General features: G+C 41.7%; 1 protein-coding gene across 1 annotated transcript; it reads left to right on the forward strand.

Annotated features, from left to right (window-relative positions):
• The first annotated feature begins 1,143 nt into the window (after positions 1-1,143).
• On the forward strand, positions 1,144-9,549 carry zbtb34 (zinc finger and BTB domain containing 34). The gene is made up of 2 exons (XM_010737917.3): positions 1,144-1,392; positions 5,769-9,549. The coding sequence occupies exons 1-2, from the start codon at positions 1,375-1,377 to the stop codon at positions 7,329-7,331; spliced, it is 1,581 nt and encodes a 526-aa protein (XP_010736219.2). The 5' UTR covers positions 1,144-1,374; the 3' UTR covers positions 7,332-9,549.
• The last annotated feature ends 13,113 nt before the right edge of the window (positions 9,550-22,662 follow it).

Here is a 22,662-nt window from a genome sequence, read left to right on the forward strand (position 1 = left end):
CCCCTGTGGTGAGATGAATAAAGTATATCTAATCTAATATTTCCAGATTCTATATTCTATATACTAATTATATTATGGTCACTACTCTATAGCAATAATACTATTATTTATATCATGGTCACTTTCTTTGCAAAATTACTTACACTATGGTCACTTTACATTACAATACTCTTGTCTGTTTTTGAAGTTTGTTTTTTTCATGGTTATTGTGTAGTTATAGATACTTCTGTCTGTTTATTGTGTTTTTGTTCTTTTGTTTTGGCCTCTTCTACTTTTGTTTTTCTATCTTGCTGCTGTTACAAGTAAATTCCCCCCATGGTGGGATGAATAAAGTATATCTAATCTAATATTTCCAGATTCTATATTCTATATACTATTTATATTATGGTCACTACTCTATAGCAATAATACTATTATTTCCTTTGCAATATTTCTTACACTATGGTCACTTTACACTACAATACTCTTTATATATCATGCTACTTTTATCCTCAGTACTTGTTTGTTTTTGAAGGTTGTTTTTTCATGGTTATTGTGTAGTTATAGATACTTCTGTCTGTTTGTTGTGTTTTTGTTCTTTGTTTTGGCCTCTTCTACTTTTGTTTTTCTATCTTGCTGCTGTAACAAGTAAATTTCTCCTGTGGTGGGATGAATAAAGTATATCTAATCTAATATTTCCAGATTCTATATTCTATATACTAATAGCAATAATACTATTATTTATATCATGGTCACTTTCTTTGCAATCTTTCCTCAGTACTTGTCTGTTTTTGAAGGTTTATTTTTTGTGTGCTTATTGTGTAGTTATAGATACTTCTGTCTGTTTATTGTGTTTTTGTTCTTTTGTTTTGGCCTCTTTTTCTATCTTGCTGCTGTTACAAGTAAATTCCCCCCGTGGTGGGATGAATAAAGTATATCTAATCTAATCTAATCTAATCTAATGAAGACACAAATCCACAAAAATACACTTTTATACAATATTTTTTAATTGTTGCAAAGTACATTCAGTGTTGTGAAGAAGCTGATCGTGGTATGCTGTGGCCATGGGGTGTAGTCAGTCAGCAGATATGAGTTATGTGCAAACATTCTGCATTTATTTCCTCGCACAGTTCAGCATGAATGTATGTGTGTATATATATTATATATAAGAACATGATGTCTGCGCACACAACACTGACATGAGCATGGGAGGGGCTGCTGCTGCTGCTGCAGAAACACACTGATAGAATGAATGCAAAGAGCCAAAAGAACACTTCCTGTTGATGCAAAAATTGCAGCAGCAACTGTCTGACACATCTGGACGGACCGTGGAGCAGAGGGGGGGAGGCCTGGCTGCGGTGTGAGCGAACTACTGAGGGGAATGGACAACGATTTATGCTAATCTGGAAGACGGTGAGTTTGTTTTTTGTGTTTTTGTTTAACTTTGTGGTCGGACTCGGTCACTGTGACCGTGATGCGTTTTTTTTTTTAGTAACGGTGAAAGTAAGAGGAGGTGGGAGAGAGAGGAGGTGGAAATAACTGCCCGTGACCGTACGTTAGCAACCTAGCCGCTACCTAGCTCCGAGCTAACTAGCCGCCGGGAGCCAACTGTCAGTTTGTTTCGACGTGATTTAAACATTTTAACTCACACGACACTGACACGCGTGTAGTGTACTAATTAGGTGAAGCCCTCTATTATGTGTGTGTAAAAAAACAAACAAATAAAAACAATTTTTTAAACGATATAATTAAATTCAAAGCTAGGCTAGCTCAGGCTAGGCTAGGCTAGGCTAGGCTAGCGCGGCTAGTTAGCCTGATAGCTCGCCCCCTGTTAGAGCCTCAAACATGTTTAATCTGTGTGGAAGTTGCCGTGGTGACGATTTAAATAAAAATAATAAATAATAAAAAAAGGTGGAGGCGACGACAACAACAAATAAATCAGGTGGATGTGACGGTTAAAAAGCTGAACGTTAGCCGTTACCGCAGGGTAGCGCCCCCCACCTTCCTCCCATCAGGAGCTAACGCTCAGCAAACGCTTTGACAGTAAAGTTTAATGCAAACATGACGACGTGTTTGGTGTCTTGGTGTTTTGTTTTAATGAGTAACGTTAGCGCAGAGCTTGTTTTTAATAAGGCCTCAGAGCTGTAAACTCATTTAATGTGCTGTTATGACAGGGGGGGGGACAAAGGGCGAGTTTATTCCGACACCTGAGTTCAGCCAGGTCATCACAAAGACGGACTGCTGTCATCTGTCCCCCTCTCTCTCTCTCAAATGTCCCACTTTGCTGCAGGACAATTGCGTCTGAGACTAAGTAACTATAGTAGTACAGCCTAACTTAAGTCCAAGGCATGTCAGAACACAGTGCAGCCAATTAGGACTTTTGCATGAGCATGCATTATTATGCACTCTGCACTCATTCAACCCCTCACAGTCCTGTTTCTGTTTAGGATGAGCCGTAAAAAAAGCGATTGTGCAACTAAAAAGTATTGCAGATGTGAGCTGCGTCTTTTTGCTTTTTATTACTTCGTTACTCACAGCCACGATATCTGCTGTTAAACCAGGTAAAAGGTTAGTGTGAGTCAAACTGTTACTCAGGTATCTGCCTGTCTTGGAGAAGACATGGAGACATTTGCAGGATTTTGCTGCATGTCAGCAGCGGCGGTGAACTCTTTTTCTACCATTTGGCGGCAATAAAAACTCGTGTTTAAGGGCATTGCGTCAAATGTATCGCTGCCAACTGTAATTGCAACACTGCAGAGTGGCTCTAGGTGAAGAGACACTATGGGACAGGACGGGATGGGATCCTGGATAATTAAAAGCACACAAAAAAGAAACAACAAGATGTGCTAAATCGGTCAAGGTTAACGCAGACAAAAACACGCGATAAACCGCTGCCGACTTTCCACTGGATGTCTGGCGTGGAGCCGTCCTTGTGGATGCCTCCGTGTCACCAAGGACGATGTGATTAAGCGATCGTGGCGTATCGGAGCAAGTTTGAGAATGGACACGTTGTTGGGACGAGACTAAAGATATCTTTAAGACGCCGGGCTCGTGTTCGTCTGATCAGCATGTGAGCAGGCAGAAATGAAAGATGAGCATTTTCATGTTTTCCACTCATTTACTCCCAAGAACACACCCAACGCTCTGAGCTCCCTCTGTGCCTTAATACCTTTACTCCTCTCAGAGTCTCCTCTATTTTTGTCTTGTTTTTCTTTATTATCTGTTTTTAAATTGCTCTCCCCCCTCCAACCTTTGCTTGTTAAGCAGTTCTGTTCTGGGCCCGGTCTGCCCAACAAGCTGTTTTTCAAAGTAGGTGAAATGCTGCTGATGTCGAGGAAAGCAGCACACGAAGCCGGCTTGCTGACTTTGATTTTTATTCTAATATTGTTCTTTCTTTTTTTGTGTGTGTGTGTGACATGCTATCGTTAGAGTGACTTTCGGGTGACGTCGTCGAGCATCCTTTCTCACATGAAGCAGCTGTGTCAGTTTTATTAGCACGCAGAGAAGTCGAGCTGCAGATGGAATTTTTTTGAGCTGAGTTTAAACATTTTTCTTCTTCTTCTTTTTTTTTTTTCCTTTTCCCACGTGAGCCGAGCATGTGACCCTCACCCAGCATGTTCATCTCAACTACTGAGCATGCATTCTTTGGCTTCCCTTCAACTTGGCTCCATTCGGCACATATGCTGTTTGGCAGCCTTCGCTGATAAGTTTTTAGCGTACGAGCAGTCGGTATTCGAAGGCCGGTGACGTGCGAGTGAAAATAATGCACACCTTTACGATGCATCTACACCTTTCCCACTCCCTCGCTCCCGCGTGTGTGTGCCAGGATGAGAGCATATGGTTTGTTGGACAGGTGTCTTGGCAAGCTTTGGCGAATGGAGAAAGTGTTTACGTTCCCAAAGTGCTGACAGGGATTCGATGCGCACAAGATCATGCTGAATTGCTACCAAGAGGGAGGGAAGGGAGAAGGCAGATGGAGTGGGGGGAGGCCGGAGAACTGACACATACTAAAGGTTTTGCAACACGCGATATATATTTGCATTTATAAACACAGTCGGTACAGTATAGTTTGATTTCACAGCTGCAGCTCTCCAAATGTTGTGCTGAGGAGACAGCGCTCGTGTCTGTTAATATTTCACCAACCGGGTCAAGTCCGTATATTTTTATCTAAGCATTGTATGCCACTACTACGCTGCTGCTGCTGCTGCTGGAGATATGTTGCAAGAAATGCCCTGGCTAATGCAGGGAGAGGTGGCTGCGCTCACCAGAAATAACCACAATTAAGCAGTTGCAAAGTAGTTTGCATGAGAGTCCTCGCTGGCGCTCGTCTGCTCGGCTCCATCGGAGGCCTCGCACACAGGCTTTGTGAGGGTTTTCCAGGAAAGCGTCGCTCACCTTCCAAGCAGAACCAGATTTTCTTCTTTCTCTGCCAAATGTGGGATATACTGCACACCTTTATGGCTGCGTTCATACCACCGCCGCGCTGTGCCTCACCTCAGTTAGTGTGTGTAGGTACGTTGGTACATTGTGTTCAGTCGGTTACAGTCGTTACATCTGCCATCTGTTCTCTCGTTTTCCTGTTAGCACTAACTAATCAGATGTATAATCATTAATTACTAAATGAAGGATGAAATCTTCTGTTAAAGTGGTGTCAATCCCAAAGGATTAAAGTATATATTCAACCTCTTTATAATGCTGGTTGTTGTCATACACTGGCATATAACAGACGTTTAAATACAGCAGTGTAGGTCGAACCTGTTCAGCTCCAGGCGGGTTTATTCGTAACGAGCAGATTATTCAGTGTTGACTGTTGTTGCACTTCTCCTTCTAATATTTCCTGTTTGGACTTCATGAAACATTCACTTCAACTCTGCTGTCACATTTTAGCTCATAACTAATCACGGATGTGTGCTCGTGTTGTGTGCATGAGTGTGACAAAGTTGCAGGCTGATACTGAAAGAAAATATTACATGTAAAGCATTTTTTTTGCATATTGTTAGCATGAATTATTAATTTAATTAGAAACATATATTTCAGAGATCCGTCCTCATGCCTCTGGAGGGACACGTATCACAGTGTGAGGATCAGTGCTATGCAGATCATGTTGGGGATCACTGGATTAAATATTGAGGTTACCAGTCGACACTTGTGCTTTTTGTTTTTTGTCATAAACGTTTCATAAGGTGCATGTCGTTATAATCGGGCTGCCTGTGAGTTTCCGCGTTGTTTCCCGACCCTCCTGAACACAATGGAGCCCGATCAGATTATCGAGGCCGAGGCCGAAGCCAATATCAACGTGTGGACAATCTGATACAGCAGCAATATTCATTTATTTTACACGCACCTGCGTTAACAGATATTTCACATTTCACATTTAAAGCAAGATTTAAACAATACAGTTTATTATCAGACACTATAACATGTTATATAATGGAAGAAAGTTTACTGGCACAGTTTAAAAGGCGTGAAGTGTTTCCGTAACTTGATGATATCAGCAGTTTGATCAAACCTCTGACGGTTGATACATTTAAATATCTTCATCCAAGAAAACCAACAACAACAGACTGTATTAAAGTTGCTCATGCAGCTGATAAAGTGTTTCCTGTGGTGCATTCAGTTTCCTTTATGTCATGTACACACACTATATGAAGTACTCTCTCTCTAATGTTCATCTTAAACAGCCTCCTACAGTCTGACACACACAGCACAATTGTGTTTTGTTAAATGGGGAAAGTGTTTCACAGCCTAATGTCTTCCTCCTCTCTCTCTCTCTCTCCTTCTCCCATCAGGCTGTCGGCAAACTGGAGAAACATATCCAAGAAATGGACGACGGCAGCTACATCGAGTTTGATGTGCCGGAGTTCAGTAACACTGTTCTTACCCAGCTCAATGAGCTGCGGCTGCAAGGGAAGCTATGTGACATCATTGTTCACATTCAGGGTCAGCCATTTCGCGCCCACAAGGCCGTGCTGGCAGCTAGCTCACCCTACTTTCGTGACCACTCAGCTCTCAGCACCATGAGCGGCCTTTCCATCTCGGTCATCAAAAGCCCCGAGGTGTTCGAGCAGCTCCTTGCGTTCTGCTACACCGGTCACATGTCCCTGCAGCTCAAGGATATTATCAGTTTCCTCACCGCTGCCAGCTTTCTGCAGATGCAGGCCATCATTGACAAGTGTACCCAAATCCTTGAGAGTATCCACTCCAAGATCAGTATCCCAGTCACTGTCTGCAGCCCAGATAAGGACGACTTGCAGGGAAGCCACAACGGGGTCAACGACAGCAACCTCTTTGTAAACCCTACCCAGATCTCCCCCCCTTACTACTCCCGGCAGAGTCAGGCAGGACACGAGGCGCGCTTCGAGCTGGTGGGAAAAGGCCTGGGCCGAGTGCGACAGCAGCAAGAGGAAGGCCAGTCGGACCGAGGCAGTAGTGATAGTGTGTCCGAGCATGACGCTCCCATTGAGGGAGAAACGGAGCAAGTGGAACTGATTGGCAAAGATGGGCAAGTAACGGACGTGCATGTGAAGATAGAGAAGATCGACAGGCCCACCTACTCAGATAGTTCCTCAGCTGGCGATGACGGCTACCACACGGAGCTGGTAGATGGAGAACAGGTATTGGCTGTCAGCGTGGGTTCTTACGGTCCTGTCATCCAGTCAACTACCTATTCTTACTCAGGGCTGTCCTCCCCATGCTTCGTCAACCTTAGCAACTCCAGTCCTTCCCGCTCCATACTCAGTGGCTACAGAGGTGGGCGAGCCAGGGCGAAGCGCCCCCTGGCCATCCCAGCAGGGGCGCTGAGTCACGTCAAACCAGGCCCGGAGGACGGCGAGACACCCGGGGGCCCCGCGGGGTTGGAGAACGACGTGCGAGAGCGCAGCCTGCGGAGCCAGTGGTACCCCTACAATGAGAGACTCATTTGCATCTACTGTGGAAAGACCTTCAATCAGAAAGGGAGCCTGGACCGCCACATGCGCCTGCACATGGGAATCACTCCATTCGTATGTAAATTCTGCGGCAAGAAGTACACACGAAAAGACCAGCTGGAGTACCACATCCGTGGCCACACGGACAACAAGCCCTTCCACTGTCAGATCTGTGGCAAATGCTTCCCGTTTCAGGGCACCCTTAACCAGCACCTGAGGAAGAAGCACATGGGGGCGTCGGAGGGCAGCAATCACGTGGACTCTCCAGAGAGGACGGAGGGAAGCTCAGGTCAGAAGGACCAAGAGGATACGTCCGAGGGGATGGCCTTTGAGGCGCAATATGCAGAAGAGGCACCGGCCAACGACATGGAGGAGAGTTCAAAATGCAGTCCGGAGGAGGCTCAAGCATCAAGATGTGATTTTTAGGTCCTGCTTCAGGTTAAGGAAGCTTTAAGAAATGTTTATTTTAACTTTAACTCAACTTAAAGGACTTTTTTCTTCTTCGTTTTTTGAATCAGCTCCCTCCACTATGGACATTTCTTGCGTCAAAAGGGTTTCTGTCAAATTTTGTGAAAGTTTCGATGTTGAATGCAGCGAGCAAATGGGTGCTTTATAGAAATTTGATTCTTTCGAGCAAAGGGAGTAACAACTTACTATTTTTGAGGAGGTCACAATAATCAAGACCCCTCCCTAATTGATTTCTCTTTTTATCTTTCCATGTTTTTTAAAAAACATATTTACAGAGTTATATAGGCATGTTGCAATAATTGATAATGTGAAAGCTCTGGTAAGATGCTAGTCATATCACCTTTTTACCTGACCTGTTTTTGCACATGTGACCACAGGAGGTCACTTACTCACAAGGAATGATTTTTCTGCCAGTGCAAAGCTTCGTGTGACATATCCGTTCAATACCTCATGATGCAACTACATACTCATAACAGACAGTATTTTAACTTAAATGAAAAAACTCACCAGGTTCTACCTCATAGCCAAGAACCTACCACGCACAGATGTGTTCACCGTTTTGAAATCCATTCTAAGTTTCTATGTACAGTATCTTCTTGCCAAACCCTGTAAAGAATATTCTCTCAACACAAAGCCTTGATACTTAGGGGAATAATTCCTTGCTGATTGTATGGATTAGGGACAAAGTCCTTGTCAAACGTTTCATGGTCAGCCAGGTTAAATAGATTATTAAGAAGGTGCTATGTTAGGAGTGCATTACATTTGCTAGCTTTCTACTTTCTTTGTTTTTTGGCGATAGAGAATAGAGTAAGAAAAATGGCCCTGTATACTTTCAAGATATTTTTTATTTTGCTGTCTCATGTTTGTTCCACAAAACACTTTATATCTCTCATCACTACTGGAGATCTCACTCTGTCGGCCAAGGCGTGGCTTTTTTTCCGATGCTGTCGCCCATGTAATGGGTGAATTACGTCCATACAGTGAAGTCATTTGTATTCCTCTATACTCTGATTGCAGACTTATACTGAATTATCGTATGTGTAAATTGTTTTGTCCTGAGCTAGGCTTCTATAGGTTTTAATACTTGGCGTCTAACAGAGACGGGAGTGCTCGCCGTCGGCTCGGCACAGTTAGGAGCAGCTGTGGATCTGTTCACATGAACCTACATAGGCTGAATAATATGCAAACAGAAAGAACAAAGGAATCTCAGCCATCTTGACATGGTTTTTCTTCCATAATTTGAAAGAGCTATTGGTTTGTTTCCTCTTTTGTTTCTCGTTCTGTCCCGCCCTTTGTGACGACCTGTGATCTTTGTTCTCTGCCTTGTTCGGGGTCATGTGCAGACTTTTTGGAGCACGATTTTAAATTTTTTATTTTCTCCTCATTTGTCAATCCTCTACTTTATGGTGTTGACACATGCGGGCGTAGCTAGATTAAGGTTTAAGAGGTTAATATTGTTAGAGGGGTGGTTTAGTGGTGATCCAAAGTATTGATGCACTTTGCAGAGTTAGTGGTTGGGATGGACGGACGGACGCCGTCCCGCTGATTTTAAAAAAACGTGCTAATTTCTGTCTTAATTCTGGTGCGGCAGCGGCAGAGTAGTACTTTGTTCACAGCAGCTCTGCAATCACATGAATACTATTGGCTACAGCGTCGTATTTTATCTAAACTGTTTGAACCATGGGGATCAGGGATGGGGGTGTTGTTAGTATATAGAGACTTGGGTTTTGAATTTCCATTGTGATTTCAAAAATAATCTTCATTCACATGAGAGAGGCACTTAGAAAGGCCTGATTGGTTATCCTGTTGTATTTAGCTAATTTAAAGCTCAGCTGGGCGGTCCCTTTTTGTGCTATCCCGCTTTCCTTATTCGCCATCCAGCTGATGAATGCCTTTTTTTTAAAAGAAGAGCACCTGCTTTATGCTTCTACTTCGTCTCCTCCGGTCCACGCGGAAGTTGTGTCATTTAACTAGATTATTTCACAGTTTTCATATAATTTTCTACTTTGTGTGCGTGAATCTTGTTTTATTTTGTTTTGTTTTTTGCTTCTGTCTAATGTTTTTTTAATTCCACTGAATGTGCCGTCATCGTCTTCGCTCGTTGACAGCAAAAATAGCAAAACCAAACTTTTTAGGGAATTTTGCAAAAATCGGTATAGCTAGCTTTTTTTCCGTTGTCTTTTTTAACGTAAGGACTCATCACACAAACACTTCATCATCATCATCAACCACAGTCTGTCGACCTGTACAATACTTTATAGATGAATGTTTACTAATTCAAGTTCATTTCTCTGTCGGCCTGCGGACGTGATCCGCAGGGTTTTTTTTTTTTCTCTCAACGGCCGATCTGACCTCAACAAAATCAGCCGCTAGCTAATTTGAATCCGCCTACGATGATTCTTGCCCTTCATCCAGAAGAAAAAGGAGGGAGCGCATACCTTCTTGCATTATTGTCAGTCATGTTTTGTGAGTAATAGGTACAAACTGCTAAAACAATTGTGTGCCAAGAGTTCACACCAAAGACTAATAGGTGATTTTTTGACTGTATTGAATAATTGAATGCTCTTTAAGAAGAATAGGTTCTTAATTTAAATGTAGGACTAGTTGAGTGCTATCTGCAAGGAATGTACGTTTCCCAGCTTGTAACAATCACTTGTGTAAAATTTGAACAATTTGCTAAGAAGACATTAAGCAGCGAAGTCATAAATAGCATCATATATTAAGCCATACGAAAGCTGACGATATAAAAGTTGTGCAATAGGTATTGTAATTGTTTTAAAGCCAATGTAAACAAAAGAGAGAATACTTCACGAAAAAGTGGCATCTTAAACTTAGTGCCTTGCCACAAGCTTTACATTTTAGATTCTGGCACTTAGATTCCTGTGCCTCCTTTTCGTTTTTTAAGAGAGATTATAATCGAAATATGGCCACATCATTTATCGTTAAAGTGGTGCCAAGAATGATTAAATATTAGCTCATGACGTCCATTTTTGTAGTTTTTCTTTTTTTTCTTTCAGCTTAAGCGCTGCCTCCTCACTCCCCGAACCACCCGCAGTTTTCTTTTTTTTTTTAAAGTCCGTGTAAAGGCAAATCCAAAATTTCTTCCAAAATAAATGAAATATGTTGGAGTTAAAACAGTTTTTCACCAGTTTTCAGTCTCAGAGTTTTTGTGGGCGGTCCTTAAAGGGCGGCTCGATGACACGCTGAGGCCCCCACAGTCCCAGAGCTGAGAATTCATTTTTACCTGATTTCATAAACTTGTCGATATTTTTAATCATTCAAATTCGGCTGGGTGGTTTATTAACACTTGCTCCTTTGTTCTGACAAATTTTAAGCACATATTTATTCTTGCTTTACGCGGACTTTAAGCGTTTTTGCCACGCGATGGACAGCGACGATTTTTAACAAAAAGGTTTAACCGATTTCGTAGCAATTGATTACAATCAGAGGAGGCAGACTGGTTCCCTGCAAAACGCCAAAACGCCCGGTTGATCAGAGACTATACTGTATCCCTCCTCTCTAAAAACCACTGAGGACAATCTTAGCTATGTACTGTAGTTTTTAGGCATTTTAATGTAGGAAGGAGAAGCATGAGAAACACAGATCTACTTCCTCTCTGTTCTCGTGGAGCATCTGGCAAAGAGAACAGCTGCTTGGGTATTTAGCAGATACTAAACTGAATATTTGTGGAGGAGGAAAAGAAGAAAAAAAAAACGCTTACCCTCATATAATGTAGCTTAATTGCACGTTGCTCAACCACAAAAATTGTATAAAATTGCCAATGGATAATTTCTTAACTTGGGTTTTCTTGTATTTGTGTCATCGATTGTGCACTTACAGTTTTTCATTGATAGAAAACACAAATTCCATCCGATAAACTCCCGTTTATCTCTGTAGTTGCCCTTAAGGGACTCAGCTATAACGGCCTCAATCACTTCGGTAGGGACCTTTCCCCCTTAAATGGTGCTTTTAGACTAGTCCGATTTTTTTGAATTATTATTATTATTATTATTATTATTATTATCAAATGAGTAAAATCCATGTAATCATCATAGGTGAACGGAGGGGGAAATTATTTAAAAAGCTTCTCATGACTTATGTGATAGTACACACACCTACAGAACCGAACTGAACTTGACACACACACACACACTCGAATCGACTCTTTGTCAGCTCTTAGTTCCACACCTCTGAAAGGAACAGGAGATGCATTGTGGGCCACAAGTAATCAAAAGGAAGTGTTTACAGGGAAGGCTGTCAGACTACTTTTTGAAATTGCAGCTCGTCCTTCTTCTTTTTATAATAAACTCACTTCAGGTAGTTTACAAACACTGATACAGGCTTAGAAAAAAAATCTTAAGTCTTCCATAGCTTTTCTGTCAGTTTCTGTCCACTGTGTATTATTAAGAAAAGGAAAAAAAAAAAAGAGAAAAAGCAATAACCTTTTTAAAAAGTGGTGTATTGGGATCATCAAGCCTATCGAAATATCGGCCTGTCATATATCAAACAAACTGAATGTCAGGGAGCTGTTGGAATTGAAGTAGGACCAGGACAATTTGATATTGATTTATTTTTTATATATTTTCTGAAACTTTGGACAGGTTGACTTCCTCTTCAGAAAAAAATAAAAAAAATAGATATATATATAAATAAATAGAAAAAAAAAAAGAAACGCTCATCGTAAAAAAAAAAAAAAAAATCCAGGGGTAGTCGGTAAACTGCAACACGAAGAAACTGAGCGCGTGGTTCGGTCATCACACTCAGTGGCACTGTTCAGAGTTGCACCTCCAGCTGTGTCAATTAATGAAAGGGATTTTTGGGCTTGAATAGCCACTGTTTTTTGGGAGCGGGCTGCCTGCTGGCATGTCGAGGTTCGCTGGGCTCCTCGTGGGCTCCTCGGGCACCGAGACTGTAGTCGTTCAGGATCATCCTCTGCACTATGACGTCTCTGGCTCATATGTATTTGGTGACAAGGCAAAAAACAACAACTTAGAACTCAGGGTATAATAGTGTTAAAAGTGGTCTCATTGGACATACATCCTATGTCCATAGTATAATTGTGCACTTCTCTTCAGGTGGGGGAAACAAATCCTCAGTCAGTGGTTCCCAAACATTCTGCCTCAAGGTCTCAATGAGCCCATATTTTCCACAGAGCTGCAGCTCGAGGAGCGCCGGAGCCCGAGAACCGAACCCATGTCAGCAGCAAAGCCCCCAAAACTCCCGTTTTGTCCACTCTACACACAACCTCACAACCCAACTGTGAACCTCAGAACTCTACTGTTTTGTACAACTATGAAGTAAATGAAGCTAGCTAGAGCTGATGTTGTATCTATTGCCATTTATGAATTTATTTTATAGCATGAAATAAAATATATTTATTCAAATTATATATTTTACTCATAATCATTCTGTGCTGCTTCATTTTGGTTCTTAAGCTTGTAAATTGCTTTTTTATGATATATATAAAAAAAAATGTCAATAGAATAATGCGTTTGTAAAATAAAGACGCTGATTTGGCTCCGATTTGTCTTTTGTGTCTCGACAGCTTTTGTTTTCTTTTCTCACGTGTTGCACGACATTCACACAACTCGGCAGGAATGAATACACAGCAGGAGCGTCTGATGCATGTGCGCCTTCAACCCTCCAGAGGGAGCTAGAGAATCACAAATCCATCTTTAAAGGTCACTCAGAAATCCTGCACTTTAATCCAAATGAGGAAATAAATACATCACAATTTAAAAAAGGCCATTATGGCTGAAAAACGTTTAACTTCACTATTAAAACGCTGCTTATATAAACAGCCACTGGTGTGAAATTAGATTTTATATGTTTTCTTAGATAATAATTAACAAACCAGATGTCTGAAAGACGTTTTCCCTCTCGAGAGGAGGATAATCATTTTTTTTTTCTTCTATGCTGTGGAAAATAGGCCATTTGCAAGTCACACAGGCCAAGTAGTAGAATATAAAACAATAAATTGCTTTGGTCTCAGATGGCCGGTAATAACATTAATTTATCACCAAACGGACTCCTTTTCCTGCTGCATGTCCAGTCAGCTTCTCTGCTTAATCCTCGGCAGTGTTATTGCTCCTGTCCCCACAGTGTTAAAAAATGCATCCAAGGGGAGAAATATATTCATGAAGTGGCACAGCTGTGGAGCAGCCTCCTGCAGTTTTACCACTGTATGTGGGTTTACAAAAACTAAGAGCGTGAGGCAGCCGAATGACTAATAAACCACCAAACTGGTGCAGCTTTGTGCCTGCGGATTCTCCGCCGAGAGGAAGTTTGGATGTTTTGCACCTCTCGGTCATAACACAACATAACACAACGCTTGGCAGCATGTGATGCAAAAATAGGCATCAGTCATTGCTGAAAGTTCTAATAAACTGGGTGAATTGTTTAAATGACAGCATTATATGGCTGCACAGACATCGGATCCTAAAATAATAGACTAAATTGCTCTGTTCAGTGGAATATGAGAATAAAAAAAAGAACCACAAAATACAAGGCCAGGAAACCCGAGGTAGTCGTGTTTCCACAAGGAGTCTTTAACTGCATTCTATGGCTATGATGTATTGTGGCTCTCTGTAACACAAACTCTTACCAGTTTGGATGGAGGACACGGTCGCTTCACGCGTACGTTGATATTAACTTTTTAGGATGATCATTAGATTTGTTACGGCACTTTTTGCAACTGGACCATGACCTGTAGGTGTTCAGTTCCTCACGTGCTTTGGTTGCACTTTGGTTCAACCTTCATATAGCGTGTGCAGTCCTGAAACTGCAGCTGCATCTCACAGTTCAGAGAGGGTTATTCGTGCCCTACAGCAGGCCTTATATGAGCCCTGTCTCCATTACTGTAAAAACCTAATCTCACTGTCCCTACAGAGCGATACAGTGTCTCTTATGAAGTAGATGAAGCCTTTAAAATGTTCTCTCCTCCACTACGTTATTCGACATTACTGTAATCGGGCTGATGACTCAAGCTTGTGAACACCGGTGGACGATCACACCCCCTGGTGCCTCCGTGTTTGAAAAAAACACAACACCTCTTGCATGCCCGTACAGTCGATAAAACATGATAAAGTTCCCTCTGGAGTGCCCTACCAGTGGACAAAATGTGATTAAGTGTGCCCCAGGGCAGGGATTCCCAAACCTTTCCATGCCATAAGGCCCCCCCAAATAACATTAGCTTATAGCCGGGCCCCTGAAAAACCTATTTATGATACTACAGCAAATGTATTGTAATTGCAACTAAACTATATATTAAAACACATAATATTTTTTAGCATTGTCCCTCATCTTGTCTCAGATTTGCTGATAATATTTTTTAGCATTGTCCCTCATCTTGTCTCAGATTTGCTGAGGTCTTCCTGGTGCCCCCCACTTTGAGAACCATGGACGTAGCATGCATGACGTCGCACAGGTGAGCTGTGGTGAAGCTCAGTGTGGAACATGGCTGGAGCTGAGGTGGACTAAATGAAGCTGGTTGCTCAAACAAGCCACCTGTAATGGTACTAACCTGTCAAAGCGTCCACGCTTTTAATCCTGCATAACTTTAAGTCTTAATATAATGTGAACAGGTGAGTTGTATATAAATTCACCCTCAGTACAGTTGTCATGAACGGGGAAATTAGCTACAGAGACCAAAACTGTTTTTTGTACCAGGCTGTAAACATGTTTATTTCTGCTGTCTAACATGGGGACTTATGGAGACTGACTCACTTCTGGAGCCAGCCTCAAGTGAGTATGGACTGTAACACGGCTCAACAGATTTTATTATTATTGTTAGTAGTATTTATTTCCTAATTTTAAATATGTGCCTGCTATTATTTTAATACTTTTCTTATGGTATTTATTAAATTGTTTAATTTGTGAAGGGACCTTGAGTATCCTGAAAGGCACTTGAAATAAATTTATTATTATTATTATAAAACAATTTGCGTGAGGTGCCCTTTTTCTTTTTGTTTGCCCCGCCCCTCAGATATCTTGACTCCGCCACTGCTTGCAAATCCTATGACCTGTCCATGATGTGATTACCTGAGAGCTCTCTGAAGGAGATAATGCAGCCACGTTAACGAGGGGTTTGGGACAAACGGAGTGGAAGAAGATGAAGAAGAAGAAGAAGAAGAGGAAAACAGGTGAGGAGAGGTTTCCACCCACACGAGAGGAAAATATACAATCCTGTGGTCACCAGGCTCGTTTATTCCTCCTTCAGCTGAGAGGGGGCCCGCTGGAAAATGTAGTTCTACCTCAACCATAAGAGTGTTAAACCACACTATAGGAAATACTTAACGTGACAATTTAGAAAAGTTAACCTATGACCTGAGGTGAGGTAACCACCCCGCGGGCCACAGGTGTGCTCCACATGTGAACGACATCAATGACGCAATGGAAGCGAGCAGCAGCAGGTGAGAGTTCTGTCTGGAAACTGAACATCTGGCGTTTTGTTCGTTCTGAAGCATCTCCATCTCCATGCAGGAGAGGTGAACTGTATCTACCTGTGTGTGAACTGACACACCTGTGACAGTGACAGTCTTCAGTCTGGTCGGTCGCTGTGTGTGACTCAAAGTATCAGGCCTGTGTTGAAGGTGTTCGTGGTATTGTGTCCAGACTGCTGCACTGGCACAGTAGGAACAACACACAGGTGTAAATCATAAAACATGTAATGAGCTGGCTTCAGCTGCTTCATTTACAACATGCTGGTGTTGTGCATAGAAGGCCAACTCGAGCTATTTAGTGCCCCGCAGGTGAAATTAGGAAATAAATACCCCCACTACTACTACCACATTACCCCAGCCACAGTGAAATACAGTATGGACACACGTCTTTTGCACACTATCTGATGATTGAACATTTTTGCACAAATCTGCAGAGCTTCTTCCATTAAAACCATATTGTACATATATTTATATCTCATCGTATCATATCCTGATGAATAAATAGTCAAATATAACCAACATTTACCTGTTGGTGCTTAATTTTGCTGTTTTTAAACATGCATCCATACCATTTTATATCATTTTATCTGTATCTGTACAAATACATTTTATTTAATTTGACTAAGAGCTGCGTTTGTAAGTAATACTCAGTAGTAGATGAGTAAAAGTATCAAAGAAAGTACTTATGATGAACTTTTATTTATAGTTTTCTGTTTGTGTATGATGTTTTTGGATTAATATCACTGCTGCATTCATGTGCATGTAGGATTTAACTGCTGTAGATGCTTCACACACAGTTTGCTGCTTTTGCATCATATTCCATAAGATCATCGCATGTTTGCAGCATCGCTATCCCAGTGAGATACACATGGCTCGCTATCAGGACGTTAGAATACAACAGAGCCATTGTTAATGTTATTAGTAACACCTGTGTGTTTTCCTATGATAGAAAACAGAGGCCTGTCACCTCTGAAGATGGCAGGAACACATGCATGTTTGTCTGATAGCCATTAGGCCAGCTGTGGGAAAATGAGTGAGTTGGGGCATTTTTAAGTGAAGAGGGTCCAAAATGAGATGCACTGAATGAATGCTGCAGCATGGATGAATGTTTCACCTTCTTTTTTTAGCTTTATCTGTAACTTTTTGTACTATATAACACGTTCACTCAAAAGTAACCAGAGCACAGAGTCGTGTGCATGTTTCTGCAGATTAATGCACTTAGCTGAGGTGAGTTTTAATGCAGAGCCACTCTGACATTTGTTGTTTGGGAGATTTGTACAATTTCCAGGTCTGTAAGTCGCCTCGCTGTGCTGGAATGACAGGGAGTGACTCGAAAAACAAACCTTTATTCCTCAGTTTAAGTTTAAAGTTCATAATACTTTATCTTTCAGTCATTACATCATTACTTCTAATGCTCGTATTTTGGAAAACACTCTCGGCATGAGAGTGCGGTGATGAATGAAGTCAGTATTTTAAGTGAATTACATTTATCTCTCCGCACTTTAACGCCTCCAATTATGTGAGCTTACCTGGGGAATAAAGGAACAAGATGAGTTGACTTGGCATGACACGTGAGCCAAAGCCCAGAGAGACAGGAACATCTGTCAGATTCTTTGAAGCCACTCCTTTATCCCCCAATGTAAGGCCGTTCGTGTTGTTCATATTTTCCTTTATTAAAACTCAGTCAATCTGTTCTGTTGGAGCCGATCCAGTCGCTTTGACTCAGAGTCAAGTAATGGTTTAAAGGCTTTTGGTGCACTTCTGTTCAGCTTGTTTCTTACAGAACATGCATCAACAGTAAGGAGTGTGTGTTTTTGTTTTGTACCATTTGATGGATTTGACAGGAATGCTATTTTTGTCTAATTTACTACAGTTGCTAGGAGGCGGTGTTTGCTCTGCTCTGGTACAAGATGTGTTTTTCATATTGACACATAGCAGTAGACCCACACAGTATAAATAGGGATGTAGTTTGGATATGAAGCCGTGTGGTGACTCTGGCTCTGTTGGTGGTGCTGAATGACTCAAAGAAGCTACCTGTAACGGCACTTACCTGTCAGTCAAAGCGTCCATGCTCTTAATCCTGCATAACTTTAAGCCTTAATATAACGTGAACAGGTGAGTTGTATATAAATTCACCCTCAGTACAGTTGTCATGAACGGGGAAATTAGCTACAGAGACCAAAACTGTTTTTTGTACCAGGCTGTAAACATGTTTATTTCTGCTTTAACATGGGGACTTATGGAGACTGACTCACTTCTGGAGCCAGACTCAAGTGGACGTTAGAGGAACTGCAGTTTGTGGCCTCTCGGCTCCACTTCGGCTTTCTGCTTGTATTTTCTCCAGCGTGTTTAAAAAAACATCAGTCTGTTCAGTATTTGAAGATTTTCTTTATGCACTTTTCTGTGATTCGTTTTTGGTTGCGAGATTGATTTCACTTAACCGCCTTCAATTGTTCTTTAATGGATTTATCAGACTAATGCCAGATAACTACATTTTGGATGTGTGTCTTTGCGTCTGTGTGCAATTATCGATGAAGAGAGCTGAGGGATGGAAACACAGAGCGAAGTTTGGCTCTTAAAGGTCAGCGGCTGCACATGGAAAAAGGAAATGTAACCAAATGTATCAAAGCAATGTGTTACATCGACTGTGAGAGATTTCTGCGCAGCAGTAAAGATACCTGGCTACCACAGTTTTAAGTGAAGCCGTGAAATGCTGCGTAGCCACAGTAAAACCTTTACAAACTAAAATTTCCACTGTGCTAGGGGGAAATTGTTCATCCATCCCTAAGAGGTTTCCTGTAAGCTCCCTGCAGAGGACTCCCAGACGTTCTGGAAGCACATGAAACAGTGGTCATACGGCCATAAAGCTATAAGCAAATCTGCACATCTCCACAGTTGGAAACGAGTTCAGATGGCGAGCTGTTGGGAGACGGAAAGAAAACGCTTGATTCAATAGTTCCACTATGCAAGTAAAAAACAATGAAGTGACTATTCTCCCTGAAGAGAAGCTTCACCACATTATTACGTGTTTCTATTTTTAAGCATTTCTTAATAACTCCCATATGTATCACAATAATTTTACAGCAGCAATGGGGAGTGGTTTGAATAAATGACTTGGAAAAAGATTACCTTTTTACTGCCGTCGGGTCTCTATTTGCTATTCCGCAGTGTCCAGAGCTGTGTATGTGTTTTTTTCGCTGACTTGCAGTGTGACAATGACAATGATAGGCTGCGCTCAAGTCAGGGTTGTGTCACCTCAGTGGAATGCTCCATTACATAGACGTGACAGAGACGGAGACGTGATCCAGATGCTCTCAAACGATAGCTGCGGTGGTACGTCGGTATGTATTTAGTCTGTGGCGAGTTATGACAGGGAGATGGAGCGATCACACCGAACAGGAGAACGGAGAGAGGGGAAAGGAGATGACAGAAAGATGGACGTGGATTGACTCTGCAGGCGCTTCATGGTCACTGTCGACGCAAAGTGTGTTTTTCTGAAAGATTCTGTTTAAACTCAAAAGAGCCATGTGATGTGACCATATGTGTATATCATGTAACGTCTCGTTATTCTCTTTGTGTCAAATCACACGCACACCATACAGTGGAATTTCTCATAATTTAGGAAACGGCACGGAGGCAGGAAAGAAAAATCTGCATGTAGGCAACACAAACAAACATGGACGTGACACAGAACGAGGAGCTCGTACCTAAAAGACGGGCTGCTTTTGTCGTGTGGAAAGTCATATAGGTTGTCGATAAATGATCATGTGAGCGAGTACCTTTTTTTATTTGTTGTGCATATAAGAAATAGGCCTTTCTGTGTGTTATGCACAGATCTCGGTTTGAAGCTCTGAATGATTTTCAGTGGGTTGTCCAGGGGTCACAAATCGTTTTTAAATGTGACTGAATTGTTTTCAAGTCTACATCTTCCCCAATTCATCATATTTGCTGGAGGCTTTATTAATTACCAATAAATTATATGTTTGGAGTCATGTCATGTCTTGTCTCTTCGGGAATGCCTAGACTTTGCAGAGAAAGCATGAAATCCGAGCAGTCAAAGCCCCCAATGACAAATCTGTGCCGCGGTTTCCCGGTACATCTGCGTTTACTGAAAAGGTGAAGTGAGAAGGGGTCGCGGGGGCACGGGGGAAGTTAGAAACGGTTCTATTAGCAGCACGAGGACACCGACTTTTACAGATGTGAAACAACAATACAGAGCCAGTTTGAAGGTTCAGGTCTGAAGGCTCAGGAAATGCGGTTCTCTTTGTGCTGAGTGAGCACTGTGTCAGCTCGTGATTTTCCATGTTGGTTGAGGAGCGGGGGCTGCACAGGCCACCCTTACTGAAGGTTTTCCATCGTGGTGAGTCCTCAGACATACGCGGCATCCAAAGAGTCTGTCGTTTCTGTTTATGGAGACGGTGAAAAATCGGCCTCTGTTTTACCACGATTAAGCTGATTGACATAGCAGACTTAAACTGCTTTTAAGATGTAATTGCTATTTAAAAAAAAAAGTGTTGACCCGATCTGCTAATACAGAAGGATTTGGTGCAAAGGTATCTCACTGTCTCATCCGTCTTCAGTGGAAACAGCCGACAGCAGTGACAGTGATGAATGCCTTCCTTTGTCCCGTCCAAATCCTGTTTGTCACAGGGAAAAAAGCTTTTTAGCGTTTGACTTACGAGCCAGTTTAAGCTGCCAGTGTTTGTCTGTTCAATGTAGAACAAGTGTTTTTGGCTACTGACACATATGCGTCCATCTTTACTTTGGCAGCACAAAATGCTAACATGGTAAATTAGGTTTTATTTGAAGCGAGGGAATCTGAAATACACGCGTCACGTTTTGCTCTGTTGACAGTTGGTCTCTTTAGACGGTCTTAGATCGTCTTTAAAGTTGTCAGTCTCAGGGATTCGCACGAAATTGATTTCAAATGCTCTCTAAGTTGTCTGAACCTGCTTTAACTCTAAGTCTGGTCACAAAATATGACATTAATGGAGCCTGCTTCACTGCAGTGCAAAGTAATTTTTGCTTCATTTTCCAGCTGTCTTTGGAAACCTCATCGACACATAGTAAAGGTGGTTTCTGCTGTCAGTGGAAGGGGCTGCTGGATACATTAGTTTTACAAGCCTGTCACATTTCATTTGTCAGTCTCGGGTGTGCTTACTTCATGTGCGAACACTGAGAGCCTGATGGTGTTTGAGACAACATGCCTTCATGCCGCTGGTTCCAATTTTTGTGATTGGACAGACACTTCAGTTTCTTATGGTGACATGTTATTTGTTTAATACTTTAAAACATTTAATTATGTTAATGACATGAGAAAGAACCAATGAAAATAATGCACTGTATAATTAAAAGCAGGAAGACGAAGAAGCTGCTGCATGGTGGAAATATGTTCAGGGCCACGTTGATGTGAAAAATAGGAACAGCAAACAGCAAAACCATAGACTGCATAAAACATTGATGTAGTCTCCGTGACGTCACCCACTGGTTTCTGAAGAGCTGTTGTGAATCTCAGAGTGTGGTGACTCTGGTCGTCTCCGTCTTGTCTCCACCGCCTCCTGGCTAATCTAAAAATGGGCGAGTAGGTGGAGTGTGGTTGGAGCTGAGGTAAGCTGAATGAAGCCTGGGTGTCAAACAAGCCACATGTGATCGCACCCACCTGTCAATCAAATCTGCATAACTTGAAGCCTTAATATAATGTGAACAGGTGAGTTGTATATAAATTCACCCTCAGTACAGTTGTCATGAACGGGGAAATTAGCTACAGAGACCAAAACAGTTTTTTGTACCAGGCTGTAAACAAAGTTGGACATTTGGACATGGGGACTTATGGAGACTGACTCACTTCTGTAGCCAGACTCAAGTGGATGTTTGAGGAACTGTTGCTGCTTGAGCAAAATATGCACACCAAAACAAATTAGCAGTAGTGATACTTATAATATTTATATATTATATATACGCATGTGCGTTTGTGTGTTTACTGTGACACTTGTAGTGATGGATGCCTTCTTTGGTCCCATCTAAATCCTGTTTGTCGAAAGCTTTTTAACCTTTGACTTATGAGCCAGTTTCAGCTGTCTGTTTAATGCAGGACAAGTGTTTTGGCTACAGTCACATAAGCATCCCTCTTACTAATGCAAACATGGTGCATCAGGTTTTATTCGAAGCGAGGGAATCCAAAATACCGGGTCACGTTTTTGCTCTGTTGACACTTGTTCTGTTTAGGAAATCTCAGATTGTCTTTAAAGTTGTCAGTCACAGGGAAAATATGATAACAGCTACACTACTGGTATTTTCTATACCAAGAACTGAGGGGAGCATGTTAAGAGGACAGTTTGTGTATTTTGAAGTGGGGTTGTGTGAAGTACTTGTCCATAGTCGGTTTATTACTCCAAGCGGTGATCAGCTGGCCTCTAGATTGGAGAAGCAGACAGTTATCCTGGGACTAAAACATATCTTAGCCTCATAAAAATAAAATCAGTATCCTTTTAAAGTGTAAGTGCAATATACATATATTTTCCAGGCTTTACCTTGCCTTTTTCCTTTGGCACTAAACATAACTTCATGTCACAGGGTGCTGAGAAAGCAGAAATCCAAAGGATTAACATTTAAAGCGTGATAAACTCTGACAGTTGGCATGAACATTAAATAAATTTTATCAGTGGTTATGTTGTCATTAAGTGTTGTTAAGCTCAAGTTAAACAGTAGAGTTGAGAAGCCTTTGAAGGATATAATTAATCCGATTTAATTCGCAATATATGGTTTTAACACTATTAGCACTGTCATGACAGATCTGTGACAACCTTTTATTGAACGTGATGTTATTATCCAATGTTTTATAGACAGAC

This window comes from Larimichthys crocea, chromosome III (assembly GCF_000972845.2).
Source record: "Larimichthys crocea isolate SSNF chromosome III, L_crocea_2.0, whole genome shotgun sequence".
Classification (NCBI taxonomy): Eukaryota; Metazoa; Chordata; class Actinopteri; family Sciaenidae; genus Larimichthys; species Larimichthys crocea.